Raw genomic sequence first — 17,657 nt, 5'->3', positions numbered from 1 at the left:
ATTAATCTTGCCATCATGTTGTCCTTCTTTAATTGGTTTAGGGTGTTGTCTACCACACTGTTTCCCATTGAATGGTGCACTAAGGATGTTGTTTTGCACTTCTAGCTTGAATCCTGAGATGCGTAGCCATGCATGTCTTCTCTCCTTGATCCGATCATCATTTGCCTGCTTGATGTCTCTGTGGCATCCAGTGCTGATTTCAGGCACGTACTGGCCATGTTCTTCCTCCCTTCTACTAAATGTGTTGCCCTTTTTGGACTTTTTCTGGTAGGTCTATCTCCTCCAAGTGCTGATAGGCGTGGCAGTTGAACAGGACATTTGAATTTGCGATGCGCCATTTGTTTGCCACACTTTTATCAACCTTCCTGCCCATGAGGGCCATTCTTTTGCTTTCTGTATCAAGGCGAGTTCTGGTTTTACTTGAGATTTGCTCTGTTCCTGGCCGTGGATGTTATGATGGAATCTGTAGGCACTGACCTCTTGATGTAATTTGGGTCCTTGGAGGAGTGTTTGTATTTTTTCTCCCCTCTAGGTGTAACTGCTTTGCATGTGGCAGGCTTCTTGAAAGCTTCCTTACCCTGGTCTAGCACACTTGGTAACATAGGGAGGAATTGGTTCCTAGACTGTATAGGCAGTAGAGTTTCTAACAAAAAGCATGACTCAGGTTTTTCCTCCTCAAGTTGGACTCCATATGTATCTGCTGCTTTTTTAATGACTTGGTTCTACATACCAATATCGTCTGGTGGAGAGGGCTTCGAAGGATAGGTGTCGACAGCCTCTTCTGGGTAATCTATGTCGAGGTCTTGCCATTGTACCTCATGGAACTCTGAGCTTTCTGAACGTATGTATGATTGCCTCACCCCAAGGGTCTTCGGGGTGAATGCCGAACAGAGGTTGCAATCCTCACTTCGGTGGTCTACCGGTAGTCAGAGGTTGCAGGCTGGATTTTGGTCTTCCTGGGCAAACTTGTGATGGCAGTTCTGGCAGAACTTGAACGGTGTTTTTTCCATTACTACGCACAGGGAGCCCCCTGCACGCACAATTGTTCTCCGGTCGTCTATGAGGTTGTTACTTCGCCTTCTGCGCTCTCCAGTACCTTGATCCGATGTCCTGTTGATTTTTCTTGATTTTTTCCCGATTTTTCATCAATTCATCTCTCCAAAATATGGAGCTTTTTCTGTATCGATACAGACTCAACAGCGGAAAAAGAGAATCTAAAGATAGCGACCAAAGATGGGAGTTTCCGGAGGGAGCACAGCGACACCAAATGGTGGTACGTCAATGCCCACCAACAGGAGGGAAAAATGGGACAAATACAACAATTCCGGGCCCAACCACTAGATGGCAGAATAATGCACAACATGTGAATCCAGAAAGGATTCACCCAGCAAAACCAGAAAATATCTTGTAGGGACACACACACACACACATATTGACACAAGACAGTCGTTTGATAAAATGAAGAAAAGAACAACAGCCAATGGTTGTAGGTATATATATAATATATATTTACTCTTTGAAAATAAACTCCAGTCAAATAGCTAGCATCTGTACAACTACAAAAATAAAACTTTGTTCTCTTAATATAAATAATTTATATGCCATTACAACAATTTGTATTAAGCTATAACCACTAAACATACAAACAGACAAATGAAAACAAGCTGTATCATGGAAATTCACTTTTGTAGTCATGGAAATATTTATATTTATATATATATATATTTATATATTTCTCTATACATAGAAAACATATATATCTCATGTATCACCCCTATTTCTTTCATTTTAGTAGTACCTATGATGTACAAGTTGGATTATTTTCCCTTTTTAACACATATTTCTGGAACAGCGAAAGGGGCTCTGCATATTCGTCTTTTATGCCATATTCTGCCTTAAAATTACGTTAGACATTGACATCGAGCTGCCATTTTCATAAGCAAAACACACAAAAGACAATCTAATAAAAACATTTGTATAAAACCAATAGCTCAGACTTTTGACATTCATATGCTTTTGCCCATTTGGCAGTGATCCGACCTGTGCTGGAGGACTGTCACCCAGGGACGTGAAAAGGAAAGGCTCCAGGAACCACCCCTGAGACTGCAGCCCCCTCTGCTGAAGGAGAGGGAAGTGGCAGATTCCTGGTACCCAAAACAAAGAGAAAAAGGCAAAGCCGCCCAACACTACCAAAGACTGCTCCATCCCCAAAGCTACAATTATTGTTGTTTTGTGTATTTAAGCAGCTATGGGATGTTGTGGGCAATTTTAGGATTCTGTCCAGGTAAGGTGAGATGGCCCTGCTGCCTCAGCCATAGGCTGGTGTTGCCGTCACCCTGAAGAAGGCTGCCCTTAACTCTTTTCCTCTCCCTCTGCCATTTTACGACCGGGTAGGATTCGAAGCAGCAGGTAGTGCCAGGACTAGTGAAATTAACCCCACCCAAAGGAGAGTGAGAAAGGACATTAGCTTATCTCTGATCTAGTCCTACACATTTCATGGGGGTAGGAGACAGATCCAGGGCCAGGTGATTCCTCAATGGTCTTTTAAGTATTTGGGTCTATTCCTCTTGGATAACCTCCTTGGTGTCCTCCTGTAAATGCTCCTGAAGAAGGAATCATCTAATAGTGCTACAATGTCTGGCCCTAACAGAGAAATGGCCCTGGGAGATGGGGAGAAGAGTGCGAGAAATGTGCACCCTGTACCAGAAACACTTTCTGTAGAAACACAATAAAAATCAGACACGTTTCCTAACCAGAGCACGTTTTGCATAGATATGAAGGAATGTGGCATCTTTTTTAGTCACAAAAACAAGAGGCAAAATCGATGTTAATTTGGAGTTTCAACAACATAGTGGCAGGCTGCTGACTGCGGTGAGACCATTCACCAGCATTGCAGCAAGACTCAAGCCCTATGTCAGGAGACTTGCCTGGGGTGCTGCAAGTCATGGACTTCCTCTGCGGAAGCAGACTTTTTTTCTTGCAGCTAGGAAGAACCAGTTCCCATCCAATGGCTGGGAATATTCAAAGTTGTCAATCTTGGAAAAAATGTCCTCCTTGTCAACGACCTCATCTTACAGGTAGTCAACTTTCCATTGCAGGCTGTGAAAATGATTAGCATGGTGGGCTTGGGGTGGAGTAGAGAGCCAATGAGTAACTGAGGTTGTTGCCATTGAAAGGAAGAGCTTTGACCGTTCTGCGATGCTGGGAAGAGCATGTTCCGGCTCTCTCCAGGGATACAGAAGGGTGTGATTTGGAGGACAGCGGATATGCTGGAGCACAACTTTCTAATTTTGCTAGAGAAATTAGGAGTAATTTGGCAACTGATAAGCTCCTCAGTGGGTGCCATTACCCAGGGAAAAACTCAAGTACACTGCCTAATGTCGAATTTAACGAACCTTCAGAGAAAAAAGGAGAGAAGAAAAGCAGCTATCCAAATTTGGATCACATCGCTTGCCACTGGCTTTGTAATAAAAAAGAGAGGCCACACCTTTATAGAAATCTTTCAAAAATGTATCAAATTGTGAATGTCATACAGTCTGTTTTTGTAATGGAAGTATAGCAGCACAATATTTCAGAATATTGTCTTTCACTCTAAAAGACGTCCTGGCGAGAGATTGCTCTCTTTTTTCTGTCCATGTCAAGCAGTTGGACTTATGCGGGAAGGTCCGGCAAGTCCATCACCGCACTCCCGGACACCAGCCAGGCGCCTTCACATGAGAGCACACACTGAGTTATACAGTACACTTTTAAATAAATTTTAGTATTAAAATATATCTTAAAAGAGGGTCTCTAATACTTTATCTTGATTTATTTATTATAACTAATAATATTAATAATATTTAACACTCTCTGGCAGTGATGAGGCTTTCTGTACAAAAGATGGGAGGGATCTGCTTCTTGCAAGGCCTGGCGGGAGATCAGCTCAAGCGTGGAGGGAGTTCTGCTGCTGGGTTACTGTTCTTTCACAGAAACCTGCAAGGAAAAAAACAGATTAGAGTGCTTCCCACACAAAACATTGGTTTATTCCCTTTACTATTTACAAGTTGACGTACAGACTGCATGAGAAATTGAAATTTGATGCGTATGAGGAACAGAGGCTCAAAGAATTTCCTTTCTAAACGTTAATTTCTATTGGAAATATTTGCTCCCATTCTAGATATATATATTTCCTTTCACACTGTCCATCCATTTAATATATAAAAGTCAATGTATATATAAAAGTCAATGTCTTTGCTGGATGCTATTTTCTTGTCATTTTCTTTTTAAAATTCCTTTAAAATTGTAAATTTCCTTTATGGCCTTAAACCCTTTCTAGCACCTCCATTTCCTTTCTAGGCACAAGTTTGTCCCATAGGCAACTCTTACCTTATTGTCCTCTTTGGATATCTATTTAATTTTTGCATGATCATTTAAATGCCTATTTACTTTAAATATATTGTTCACTCTGCCTCTTCATTTCTAATTTCCACCATTATCCCTTTTCCCTAAAAAGCCATTTCTTTTCAATGCCTATTTCCTTTCTGGATGGCTATTTTCTTTTGTGATAACCTTGTAATATATCTGCCCTATGTTTATTACCATGAGAGAAAATGCACGGTACTTAAAGAATGTGCTTGATTTCTTTTTTTTACTATTATGCCCCACAAACATAATTGTAAAATCTCGGTCCATTCCGTTTGATCGATCTTTTCAATGTAATACTCTAGAAATGAAAGATGGCCTTTAGAAATACTATACTTTGTAGTTTTTTTTTAAAGATTTGGAAGGGTTCTGATTTCTACTAAAAGCTGGAATGTATAAGGAGGAATTGATCGAGAGTGTTACAGAAAGTCAGCCGCAAGCACTGTGCTGCTAATTCTATCGCCTCTGGAAGACAGCGGGCTGTCATTCCCCCAGTGTCTAGCAGTCTAATGCAGCAGGTGCACTAACACACTCATCTATCATATCTTACTGACTTGCAACCACAGACCCTCAAGGGAAAGGTCACTTGGATACCAACCCAATGCCTTCTGAGAGTAGCTCTCGCTGACCTCAATGCAAACTACGTTCTAGAGTACAACAATTGTTAGATTGTGACATGTTGCCTCAGCTCACATGGAGTCATCTGGTAACCTTCAAAAACTTTAGAAAGAATGGCACTCATATTGTAATTGTAATTACATTTATATAACACTTTCTACCCCTGATGAGGCATCACATGGCTTTTCGGTGAGTAGCACGCTACTCCAGAACCCAAAGAGGATTAGGGCTGAATTGGCATAGGGATATAGGAAATTAATTTGAGTGGTGGACTTGTACGTTTATTTGGATTGAAAAAGGATAGCGGAGGGATTGAAGAGGGAAGTGTTTGCATTTATATAGCACTTGCTACCCCTGATGAAGTGTCAAAGCGCTTTTCAGCGGGTAGCACGCTATTACGGAACCCAAACAGGATTAGTGGGGAATCATTATAGGGAAATATGAAATAATTTTAACGGTGGACATATGAGTCTCTTAGTTGGATTGAAAAGGTTAGTGGAGGGATAAAAGAGGGAAGGGTCTAGAAAGTGCTTTTTGAAGATCATAGCTGTAGGAGGAGGTTGGGGATGAGTAGAGGGGGAAGAGTCAGGAGATCTGAATAGTAAAGGAGGTTTGAGATGATGCAAGGAGGGGTAGACGAGGGAATAATCCAGGAAGGGTTATTTTAGGAATTATAGTAGTAAAATGTGGTTTGGGATGAATCAGAGTGTGGCTGTAGAGGATATATTGAGAGCGGTATAGGGTGAGATATAGGGTAGTGAATTGGAGATGCTGGATGCTGGATTAGAAGTAAATTAATAAAGACACATCAATACATGGATGGTATATATATATATATATATATATATATATATATAAGGTAGGTTATATATATATATATAGCTCAGTGTGTGAATATTTGAAGTATGTGCCTAGAGTACCATCACAGCAGCAGCTTACATGACTGATTCTATGAAAGAATTTCAATGGAATATTGTTGAACACTCAGAGGACAGCATGCAAAGGTTCAAGGCAGCAGAGTCTGGAATAAATACTGACCTAGTGCCTCGCAGAAGTGTCTTCCAGTCGCCTGCTCTGTTCGAAGTCCTGTAACTCCAACTCTTCGAGCTGCTGCTTCCCGTTCCTCCTGTTCTTGCGAATCATGTCAGGTGGGGGAGAAGAGTCTCTACAACAGTCTGACTCCATGTCCACAAAGCCCTCATGGGCGTACCCTTGGACCGCCCCAGGCAGTCTAGGGTGCACAGCCACCGTCACCGAGGCAGTGGCAGTCACTGTGGTGCTGTAGGCTGGCAGTGCAGTCCGGGGGTGGTTGTGAGCAGTGTGGTTGGGCAGAGCCCGCGGTTGAGTCCTAGAACTCACAATGTTAGGCCTGCCAGGCCTGTGCAGTCTGTGGCTGGGGGGCTGCGGCCTCCTCTCGCCGAGCTCCAGCTGCTGGAAATGTTTTAGGTCCTGGCAGACGATCTGCGACGCAAAGGTGTTCACCTTGGGCTGAGGCTGCTGCGGTGCCAGAGGGTCCTTCTTGGGTGGCAGGTCCTCGCTTTCATTGCAAGACTTCACAACCTGGTGGACAAGAAGGATAGAGGCGTCATCCACCGAGCAACAAGCAAAAAGCACCTCATTTCAACAAAGAACTTAGAGTCATCCACGTAGAATAACAGGAGCAGGACATCTGCAGCAAAAGGTCATTTTTTCATTCATGATCTGCCTTTTTTAATCATGGATGCAGGGAACCTCGGAATATGGCTTTTGGAATTATTCAAACCAGCCACATTCCACCTGATGCACAGGATTAGGAAGAAATAAAACATAGACTATGCATGGGATGATAATCGGAAGCAGATTCATACTACAGAATCTGTTAAGTGTGATCCAGCAACGTAATATCAGAACAAATACGAGAAACAAGTGAAACATGCTCCGCCACAGAGCATCTTCATCGTCCCACTTTCTTCTGCCAAATTCTAACTTCAAAGCTTAGAAAAGGAAAGCAAAATGAAGTCCCCACAAGAAGCAGAAACACGAGCACACTTGAGAGGCTGGGCAGCCACTGCCTGCCGCCACCTTAAAGGTAATAGTGACCTGGTTCAGCATGAAGAAGGCGTGGTATGGGCAATGACAACATATACATGTTTACAGACAAAAGCAAGTACAAAGGGCTGCAAACATGTAGCACCACAGAATCATAATGCAAACATGGAACACCATAGCATGATAAACTCACAAACCTAGACATAGAGACATCCACACAAGCACAGGTGCCTAAGGACACATACAAGCACACTTACGAACATTAATGCAGGCACACCCACATACTTAATTACACACATATACATACCTGAACTCACATACGCAAACAAATGCATTCCCCCTCTTTGTCTTTCCAATAGATACTTACAGTGATTTTGGGAAAGCTGGGGTCCTTGCTGTTCTCCAGCAGGATGTGCGAAGGGGGTGGTGGGATGATGTAGGGGCTGCGCTGCTCATACAAGTGCAGATCCTCGTCGCCAGCCCCAGAGGTGGCTGTGGTGGTAGTTTCCGAGTAGTACTCCGAGTCCGAGTCCATGAAAGAGCTGTGTCTGGCAGGAGGCGGCTGCATATACAAGCCGTGGTGATTGAGAGGTGGCGGGATGGGTTCTGGCGAAGGTGGTGGTAAGTGGTTGCTACTGTCTGCTGGAACCATCTGATGTTGTGGAAAGAGAAAGACCAATCAATGTCTCAGTACAACAGCATGCATGCTAACTAGCGAGCCAACCCTAGAGAGCAACTGGTGAAAACCATAGGGCGTGACTGGTGCAAACCTTAGGTAGGGACAGACGTAGACCTTACGGAGCCACTTATATGTAGGAAGCTACAAAAACATATTAGTAACCTTATTAATGTTCATATGGGCAACAACCAAAACACCCTACCGAGAGCAGAAGCAAGAGACCCTCTAGAGCCTAGCATTACAAACACTGGTGTTTCTGAGGAGCGGCCTACTTCACCTTACCTGCACCGGCTGCTCCTGGTGTTCCTACAAAATCTTAGCAAGCTTTCATCATAAAACCTAGTGGCCTTCTACAACTAACAATAGGGCACAATTAACACTGCTAAACAACCACCTGGCAACGAACCCTATGCAAGTACTTGTATTAGAAGAAACCACCGGGAACTAGGAGTACAGACAAACATTTTTCTGTTCCAAATACCTATACACGAAAGAAACGCTATAAAGTCAATCTTTAGTGGGTTCCCATTGTAACAAAGCTCTTGCAGACACTGGGCCTGTTCTGATATGTTCAGATGAGAGAACTAGACTGCTGTGAGATGGTGGCTCTGCACTGGGCCACGGGCAGCCATCTTTAACAGAACGCAACCTGACTGGACTGATGAGCTATCTGAAAATCTTATGAGGAACATGAAATGAAATGATGGCATTGTGCCTTACCTCTGCGGGGGGGCCGATGACAGAGAGCAGGACAGGGAGCAGCACCAGTCCGTTCAGAAGGCCCAGAATGGTCAGAATTGTCAGGACTGCAAAGAAGTACCTGGAAAGAAAGAGTAAAGAGGGTGAGATCCTTTCTGGCAGACTCCCGATCCAACCTAGCGCAGCCCACTGGACCTCAGGTGCAACTAAAGCAAAACCAAGCACTGCCAATACAAGCCATGGTGCCCTCAGCAGTGACCCTTCACTTTAATCTGAAACCTATTCATAACCTAGTATTTTCCACGGGGCCCATGAGATAGCCCCCACCCTCAGAAGCGCCAGGACCCTTCCATAAGTCTCCAGAAAAAGCACCCCAACACTCAGGAGCCGCTGGCATTTACCACAGGATCCATGAGACAGTCCCCGCCCTCAAGAGCGCCTCGAACCTTTCAAAAGTCTCTAGAAAAAGGTCCTCAACCCTCAGCAGCTGGCTGGCATTAACCACAAGGTCCATGAGATAGCTCCTGCCCTCAAGAGCCCCCGAACCCTTCCATAAGCCACCAGAAAAAGGTCCTCAAACTTGCCATTTGGCACATGACCATCTGGACAGAATCCAGACTCCCTCGGCGAAGCATGGATAAAAAGCCCAGTTCATTTGAATGGCATCAGGTGCAGAATTTTGCACAGCTTTGACTGCCACCCTTCCAGAGAAGCTATTACAAAAAATGGGGTCACTCAAAATGTTCCTGTACCTGGGTACAGTCTGGTACAAAAAACAGTGGTCCTAAACCTTATTTATAAGCAAGAGGTCAATCAGTAATCCTTTGTATATTTGGTAAATCATTTCTCGAACATACTAAAAGAACATAAGTCTGCTCATGATACTTAATAAATAATTCAAAACAATGACAAAGAGAATGCAACAAACCAAATTTTAAAAGCAAATGCATTTTATTTTCATGTCAGGTGTTGCTATACACTCTACATTCGGTATTTCTGTGTGGGGGTTGCTCCAAGGAGAACGTGCGTAAAGGAGAGTGCTCAAGTGTGAGGAAAACGAAAAGTTTCAAGGTGGTGACATAAAGAAAAAAAACAATAGTACCATTTTTAGAAGGGGCGGGCTGGTTGTTAATCCCCGTCCATTTGGGCCTGGCCACATTGTAGTTTAAGCAGTATCTAAACACAAGTTTCTATATGGAGATATATATTCCCATGTGGCACGTTGGTATGGAGGTTGGGGTCCAGGCCGTATGTTAACCCCTCCGCGAGAAGCCAGGAGGGGAGGTTCGACCTGAACCTTTGCCCCAGCCACATTTTGAAGAGACAAATGCCCATGTCTTCATATATTCAAAATGGGACAGGGCCACGGGCATGCAAAGTGCCTGCCTGCTTTACTGCGCATTTTGTAATATTCTCATGTACTTTTATACTTCCTGTTTGCACTGCTAATTTCAGATGGAAAAGACCGGCTTTCATTGATTTTCCCTCATTTTTTTACAGGCTTTCACATAAAAATGCCGATCACGTCAATAAAACCCTGCCAGAGGGAACCCAAACTCAAACTTTTCCACATGTTCTTCGTAACACCCCAAGCAATGGGTGGGCCTTCACTCTCGCCACTTACTGAGTGAGAGCGTGGTGGAGCTGCAGGGGGGGTCTCCCGGCACTCTCTCGTCGCCCCTAACTCCAGGTTTTCTTTTACACTGCAGAGACTGTGAGTAAGAGTTCAGGCAACATCTCCCTCGAGATGCGGCCCTCTCACCCCTGCCCCCGGCTCCGATCTATCAGTGCGGCCCTGCCGCGTCCTGAAATGGCTGTTTATATTAGGGGCTGCCTTCCCTGTCCTCCGAAAAAGAATTCAGGTTTTCAGCTGCTCGGTAACTGGAGGGGGAGGGGTGAGAAGAAGAGAAACACGCGGATAGATGAGGAGAGGCGTCAGTCCCTTAAAAGAGGTGAGTGGGGACAAACTAAAAGGAAAGAAAAGGACAGCGGGACGAGGAGAAAGGAAAATAATTAAAAGCCTCGACTTGGAGGGCCGAGCTTCATATTCCCATTTTTAATTTACAGCGTGTGTTAGTTCTGTGACTGCTGAGGTATTATGGTTGTCAAAAGTCTTGCAAGGGAACTTTAGGGCGTGACCCCATCTCAGCAGGAATCGAGGCTCATAATTACACTCAGAACAGAGGGCAGCTCGACAGAGGTGGGGGCGAGCCACAGCTACTGGTACTGATGGCACAACGAGAGCTGGCACCGAATCAGGCCAATCAGAGGCCATCGACAGGAGGCCTTGGGAGACCTGGGCGGGGCAGAATGCGTGAAGTAGCAGGTCCCGGGCCAAGAAGAGTCCAAGAGAAGACTGCAGGACTTGGGGGTATAAGAAGAGATTCAGGCCAATCAGAGGCCATTGACAGGAGACCTTGGGAGACAGAAGCTTGGAGCGGAGACCTGGAAGGGGCAGCATGTGTTTGATGGTGTGCTTGTTTCCTCTGAGGGGGCAGCATTGCCATGAGGGCCTGTGCAGTGACTATCTAGCCGTAGGAAGGAATAACGGTCAAGGGGTTGCCCTCCGTAAAGAATGTGCCATCATCCTGCAGGTGACACTAGATGGGCGCCACCGGTATGGGGGTGGAAGTGTCCTCTGTCACAGGGTCAGCACAGGCCCTCGGGCTAGCAGCACATAGCATGCAGGTCTGTCTGTCTGTCTGCCTCTCTTCGGATCCGGGCCGCAGCCGCGCTTCCTGCTCGGATCAGCGCGGGAGATCGAGTGGCCTGCAGGAATGCCGCGTGTTTATATACCAGAGGCCTTGTCATCTTTTCCACTCAGTGTTTAGTTTTGGGGTTGGGAGAGGAAGGGAGCCGGGAGAGGGTGGAAGGAGGGGGCGGGTCTCGAATGGCCGAGCTGCTTCAGCTGTTTATTCTACGCTCCGCTGAAGAGAAACATTGACATGAGCGATACTGATGCTGCTCCGGAGCCAGCCGGGGCTCCCCCTCCCCTGGCTCAACAGGACCTCCCAGGCTGAGGCCGGTTCAGCCCAGGCCCGGCGCCATCTTTGTTTACCTCAGCCAGGCCAGAGCGGGTGGGAGGGAGGCAGGACGCTTCACTGTTCGTGTAATCACAGAGTTCTTCACTCCATAAATATTTACGCGCCGCTGTCTCCGGGTCCGCGGCGCGGGTGGGATCCCGGTGGCGAGCTGTGCCCGGCGGGCTCGGTGCCCGCAGGCCGGGGCGGGCGAGCTGTGGGGTCAAATGATCTCAAAGGGGCAGCGTGTCAAGGAAGCTGTTTCCCTCTGACAGTCAGTCCGACGAAAGGGCAGCCACGCTGCCAAGGGGGGGAAAGCTAACAAGCACTGGCAAAGCCACTAGGGCTGGGTGTAATGTGCCATGGTCTGCAGCATTGGCACACCCTCCAGGGGCAGGAGCCAGCAGGGGCAGACAGTACCTGTAAAGCAGCCGCTCCTGCAGTTCAATGCAAGTACCGAGTGGAGACGGAAAGCAGGAGGTGAGAGAGAAATACCAAGGCATGATTGACAAACTCTCAAGCCAAAGGTTGAAAGAGGCTGCTTAAAAAAAACCAATGGCTGCGAGGAGCAGATCCACAGTCCACTCTATGTAAAATGTAAGCAATAGGTCTGCTTGGGAGCAGCGCTGGCAATACCAAAACCTAAGAAGGATCTTTCCACCAGTACTACAGCAGCAAGCAATCCACGCACCGGGACGCCAATCCGGCTGCAGGGGTGCTCATCGATGAGGGTCTAAGCCAAGAGTGTGCCCTCAATCCACCGGGCACATCTGGAGGGTAGCAGCGGTTCCAGTGCAGCCCGGATCATGCAGAGCCTTGCATCGCTCGTGCTGCCCTCACGGTAGCAGGGCACAGACCCAGTCTGATTTCATTCAGGTCTCGCTATCTTCTCCACAACTCTCCAAAAAGCCCCCCATTTCTGAAGATCTCACAGCAAGGGTCGCCATTTCAGTTCATCTCCTCGTGAAGGCACACACAACTCTCCGCCCATCTCCATGGCCCCACAATCAAAAAAGCATGACTGGCGCCTCCACCGAGGGCAATGTTTACAAGCACAGTCCTGGCCTTCGCTCTGCGTCCTAAGCAGATCTATGCTCTCCGCAAGACACATGCCAGAGGGACTATTTGGAACAAAATAGGTGCAGCAGAGGATGAAGGAACACCCCCAAAAAGCCAGCATGCAGGACCTAAAGAACCCTGGAGATGAGGCTGAAGAAACAGCAGTTGAGAATGAGAGGCAAAGGAAAGAAGAGAGGGGAGCGGAAAATGTCTGCGGAACAGGGAGAGGGAAGAATATTCCAAAAGTAGCACATGCTCGCACCTCAAGATGAAGTCAAATTCAGAGCCGGCCAGCATAAGCACTCCCAGGAGGGTGGAAATGGCACCATCCATCACTGGCGCAAACATGTGCTCCAGAGCCAGGGCTGATCGCAGGTTCCTGTTGCCAATAGCCGTAAGAAAGCCCTAAAACAGAAAAAAAACAGATAGCTTTAACACAAAAAAAAATCACAATTTTTACATTCCTTGTTCTATTCAACCTGTCGAAATACTTTTGAACATATGTTTCTCTTTAAACCCTAGAAAGACTGGGATGGTTTGATATTTTTATATCAAGTAAATGTCGAGAAAACACTTAACAGGATGTGAGCTAATGTCATACACTAAATGGCCACTGGGGGGAGACACCATTGCACCCACTATCTTCCAGCTTCCTTTCGTACTATAAACAAGCTCTCCACTGATCCACCACTGGGAGTCGCTATTAGGAGGGCACCTATCAAGCTCCTCCAGGGCCTCAAGATAATGCCGAACCCAGACTGGCCACAAGGCGTCACTGCTGCATCACCCTTTATTAACTCTAGGACATACAACATACCAAGGGCAGTCTAGCTACTAGGGATCGCCGCTTTGAGCACAAAGTGACTGGCTGCTAAGTAGGTGCTCCCTGCTCTGACTTCATCCACCGCCCTGCTTTGCCTGGTCACAAGGCAGAACTGCAGCACCAGCACCTGCATGCTCCAAATCCCTAAGAGATTAGGAAGGCTAAAGCAACCCTGGCTTCAGAAGACTCAGAACACACAAGATGATGGACATGCACAATGGCAAAACATTCACCCCCAGTCACAGATCTGGGTTTAATCCATCGTTATTTTGCTCACCAAGCCACCCCAGTTCAGACATGGCCATATGCAAATCAGTCTTGACCCTGTGCCTCATGGGAACAGTCCAGCCCGAACTGCCAAGCCATGTCTTCCCTGGACCGGAATCAAGCATCCTAGGACCGGTTTCTGGCTATCAGCCGTCTTGAGCCAGGATAGCTTGACTCCAGTGGCGTAGTGAGCACGGGACCCATGTCTGGGCATACCCTTCCCACATAGGGTGAACAGCAAAACACACAAGATGATGGATGAAATGTTGCACAATGGCAAAACATTCACCCCCAGTCAGCAGGAAGCAGCTATCGTCCAGCATTCAGAAAGAGATATGGAAAACAAAAACTGTTTATGGAATTTAGTCTGACGTTTGTTTCAGTCATTCTATCCCAGTGTGTAATGGAGCGGGCTGCAGGACACTTACCAGAGCCACATGGACAGTAAACTCTACTCCGATGCCCACAGAGGCGATGAGGATCACCACAGGGATGGCGCTGAGCTTGATGCCCATCAGTCCCATGATTCCAAAGAGCTCCACGGTCATCATGGCCAAGATAAAGACCTGGAGGGAAAGAGACCTCTGCGTTAAGGCACCAGTTCTCAAAAGACAGCTTTAAGGACTTTGGTCTCATTCATTCGGCTTCACGCTCTGCAACGCAATCTCATTTACTGCCAGTCACTGGCGTCCTGGACTTCTCGGGGATCACTCTCATTTCCCACTCCTGACCTCGCATACACCAGTAGAGTCTTGCTCAATGTGCCTCACTGGCCTCGACACTTCAACAAATGCCTCCTCGTTCCACCTCGAAGGCCACGTACACTTCAACGGAGGCCCCCTCGTTCCACCTCGAAGGCCACGTACACTTCAATGGAGGCTCCCTCATTCCACCTTGAAGGCCACGTACACTTCAATGGAGGCTCTCTCATTCCACCTCTAAGGCCACATACACTTCAATGGAGGCTCCCTCATTCCACCTCGAAGGCCACAAACACTTCAACGGAGGCTCCCACATTCCACCTCGAAGGCCATCTACACTTCAACGGAGGCTCCCTCATTCCACCGCTAAAGCCACGTACACTTCAATGGAGGCTCCCTCTTTTCACCTCGAAGGTCAAGTATACTTCAACTAAGGCTCCCTCATTGCACCTCAAAGGCCACGTACACTTCAACGGAGGCTCCCTCATTGCACCTCTAAAGCCACGTACACTTCAATGGAGGCTCCCTCATTCCACCTCAAAGGCCATGTACACGTCAACGGAGGCTCCCTTATTCCACCTCAAAGGCCACGTACACTTCAACGGAGGATCCCTCATTCCACCTCGAAGGCCACGTACACTTCAACGGAGGCTCCCTCATTGCACCTCTAAAGCCACGTACACTTCAACGGAGGCTCCCTCATTCCACCTCTAAGGCCACAAACACTTCAATGGAGGCTCCCTCATTCCACCTCAAAGGCCACAAACACTTCAACGAAGGCCCCGTCGTTCCACCTCGAAGGTCACATACCCTTCAACGGAGGCTCCCTCGTTCCACCTCTAAAGCCACGTACACTTCAATGGAGGCTCCCTCATTCCACCTCGAAGGCCACGTACACTTCAATGAAGGCCCCCTCGTTCCACCTCTAGGCCACATACCCTTCAACGGAGGCTCCCTTGTTCCACCTCTAAAGCCACATACACTTCAATGGAGCCTCCCTCATTCCACCTCGAAGGCCACGTACACTTCAACTGAGGATCCCCCTCATTCCACCTCGAAGGCCACGCACACTTCAATGGAGGCACTCTCATTCCACCTCTAAGGCCACATACACTTCAACGGAGGCTCCCTCATTCCACCTCTAAGGCCAAGTACACTTCAATGGACCCTTGCCTAATCAACCAACACTGGCCCCACACAACAGTGGACTACAACACCCAAACACATACACCTTTCCGCATAGGCATTTGCACAAAATGGAGCCCAGCGCTGCTCTGTACTCACAATGATGCCTGCCGTCCAGGGATTGAGCAGCAAGATGGCACAGACCAGGAAGGTGCAAGCCAGAACAATGCTGATTGCCAAGAGGAACCAATGGCGCAGACCGATATACTGCTCCCAAAACAGGAAGGGGTAGCCGTTAGGGTAACTTAGGACACCCCGGGCAGCAAACTCCTCGCAGATAGCACGGACACTCTCAATGGCTTCAATGAAGTCAGAAGTCTGGCGTAGGCCGTTGAGGTAGAACGGGAACTGGGCAAACTCCAGAGGCTCCGCAGAGGGAACTGTAGAAACAAGCAGAGTGAGGGGTTAGTGAGGTTAGCCTTCCGTGCACTGTACACCAGGAGGTTCATGGGCTAGTTATGTGTGCATGCCTTAAGCTCTGCGGAGAGCTGTAATACAAGAGGACCAGGCAGCAGGGGTTAGCAAGGAGTGACATGTTGAAGGACACTTACTTCTTAAGTTCTCGCCCGTAGTGTCATACTTGTCATGGATCCACTCCGGAGGCTGAGGGTAGAAGTTGGCCTGAGAGGCAGCGTACCCCAAGGGGTCGTTGCTCACCCACACTGTCAGGAAGATGTAGAAAGTGTCTGGATGAATGAGACCATTCTCGTCCAAAAGGCGACGTGTGGTAAGCTGTAGTGGAGCAGAATTGGGAGAGCAGATGTCAGCAAAGCCAATAAGATTTCAAAAGGAAGCCACAGGGCATTCTTCCATTGCTAAAGCAGCACCCCTGGAGTTCATGCTTCTTCCCTTCATAGTGCTTAGGTGCCAACCCACAGGGAACCCGGCTCATTCCTTTCTTGGCATAATAGTGCCTCACTTCCTCCCTATATGGTGCTGCTGTGCATCAAGATCCCAACTCTTTAGCTACTTGGCCACAAATGTGGGTCTCTACTTGTATCCTACTTAATGCCATGATTATAGACAGGAGGCATGTGTTTCGTGTGTGTGGACCCTCAAAGGTTCTTTTGTCTCTGGGGTACCTGTCCAAGGAAACTCACCTGGTTGTAGTCGAAGGGGACCTTCTTGTCACCGGTCTGGATCAGCAGCTTGTAGGCAAGGACCCCATTTTCTGTGCCATTGCGGTAGCTGTCACGGGTGATGCGTCCCGCCTCCCAGTCCTGATCAAACTTGGCTTGCAGATCTAGAGGAGAGGAAGACAGACAGGCAAGGCAGCAGTGTGAGTTTCAGCTGGAATTAAAAGTTCCACCCCTTCCCCAGTGCAACCATCATCAAAGATGCCCCAGCAGAGATGGTACCAATATAGTCTCTGTGTTACTGCCGCCATGCAGGTGTTTCTGTTGTGATCCCATTCCACCAGTCGGCCACCACTGCGGGTCTACATCAGCCTTTTTGGTACCAATAAATCAGAATGATGCCTCAGGACAGCCCCTGGCCCCAACAAGCGATGACGAGCCTTCATCTTACACTGGTAGCACCATCACAGTGGGCTTCTGCCTAGCTAGCCCAGTCATGGCAGACATTCTTTGCCATCCAGTCTCAGTCCCGTTCAGTAAAAAGGCGAGCCTGGAAGGGCACAGAGGAGGGCCGATGACCACGCGCTCTCTTGCGGCGCGGCACCAGCATAGAATGATGCAGCGTCGGAGCCTCCCCTGGACAGCAGACTCTGCAAGTGGACACCTGGGCATCTGAAGCCAGGAAGCATCTGTCAGCAGAGGCTATCCAAGCTGGAGGACCTCTGGCAACATCAGATCCTGCTAATGAGGCCTCTCCCTGAGCACAGGAGGCAGCCCTTGCTATGATCTAGAAGGGGGACCCTCCCGATCGCAGCAGGACATCTGTCGTGGGGAACCCTTTGTCACCAAAGGCCCCTCCGTAACCATTCTTCAGATGGGTACTCTCCAGGGGAAGTGGGGGCTGCCAGCAGTGAGATCAGGAGTGATGATCCTCTGGTGGGCAGGGGAGCCTGCCAGGGACGACTTGAGGCAGAGCAGAAAAGGATGATGGATGGCAGGCAGTAACCTAAGCCAGGAAGTGAGCTGAGCTGGCAGTGGTGCAGAGAGCTGGGCGGTGTGCTTTCCACTGGGGCAGGCTGTGTGTGGGCTGTGGGGAAGCTG

General features: G+C 47.9%; 1 protein-coding gene across 2 annotated transcripts in view; it reads right to left on the bottom strand.

Annotated features, from left to right (window-relative positions):
* Window positions 1-1,484: 1,484 nt before the first annotated feature.
* Window positions 1,485-17,657, bottom strand: part of PTCH2 (patched 2) — an 85,561-nt gene continuing 69,388 nt past the window's right edge. For both annotated transcript variants that reach the window (XM_078671771.1, XM_078671772.1), the window contains 9 exons: window positions 16,581-16,723; window positions 16,032-16,212; window positions 15,580-15,860; window positions 14,023-14,160; window positions 12,767-12,909; window positions 8,447-8,546; window positions 7,415-7,699; window positions 6,058-6,579; window positions 1,485-3,972 (listed from right to left, as the gene is read on the bottom strand). In XM_078671771.1, the coding sequence (XP_078527897.1) occupies window positions 6,058-6,579; window positions 7,415-7,699; window positions 8,447-8,546; window positions 12,767-12,909; window positions 14,023-14,160; window positions 15,580-15,860; window positions 16,032-16,212; window positions 16,581-16,723 (1,793 nt within the window). In that variant the 3' untranslated portion in view covers window positions 1,485-3,972. The remainder of the gene's footprint in view (window positions 3,973-6,057; window positions 6,580-7,414; window positions 7,700-8,446; window positions 8,547-12,766; window positions 12,910-14,022; window positions 14,161-15,579; window positions 15,861-16,031; window positions 16,213-16,580; window positions 16,724-17,657) is intronic.

The sequence above is a fragment of the Lissotriton helveticus genome, chromosome 1_2, assembly GCF_964261635.1.
Source record: "Lissotriton helveticus chromosome 1_2, aLisHel1.1, whole genome shotgun sequence".
NCBI classification, from domain to species: Eukaryota; Metazoa; Chordata; class Amphibia; order Caudata; family Salamandridae; genus Lissotriton; species Lissotriton helveticus.
This window is presented reverse-complemented; position numbering and strand designations above follow the sequence as displayed.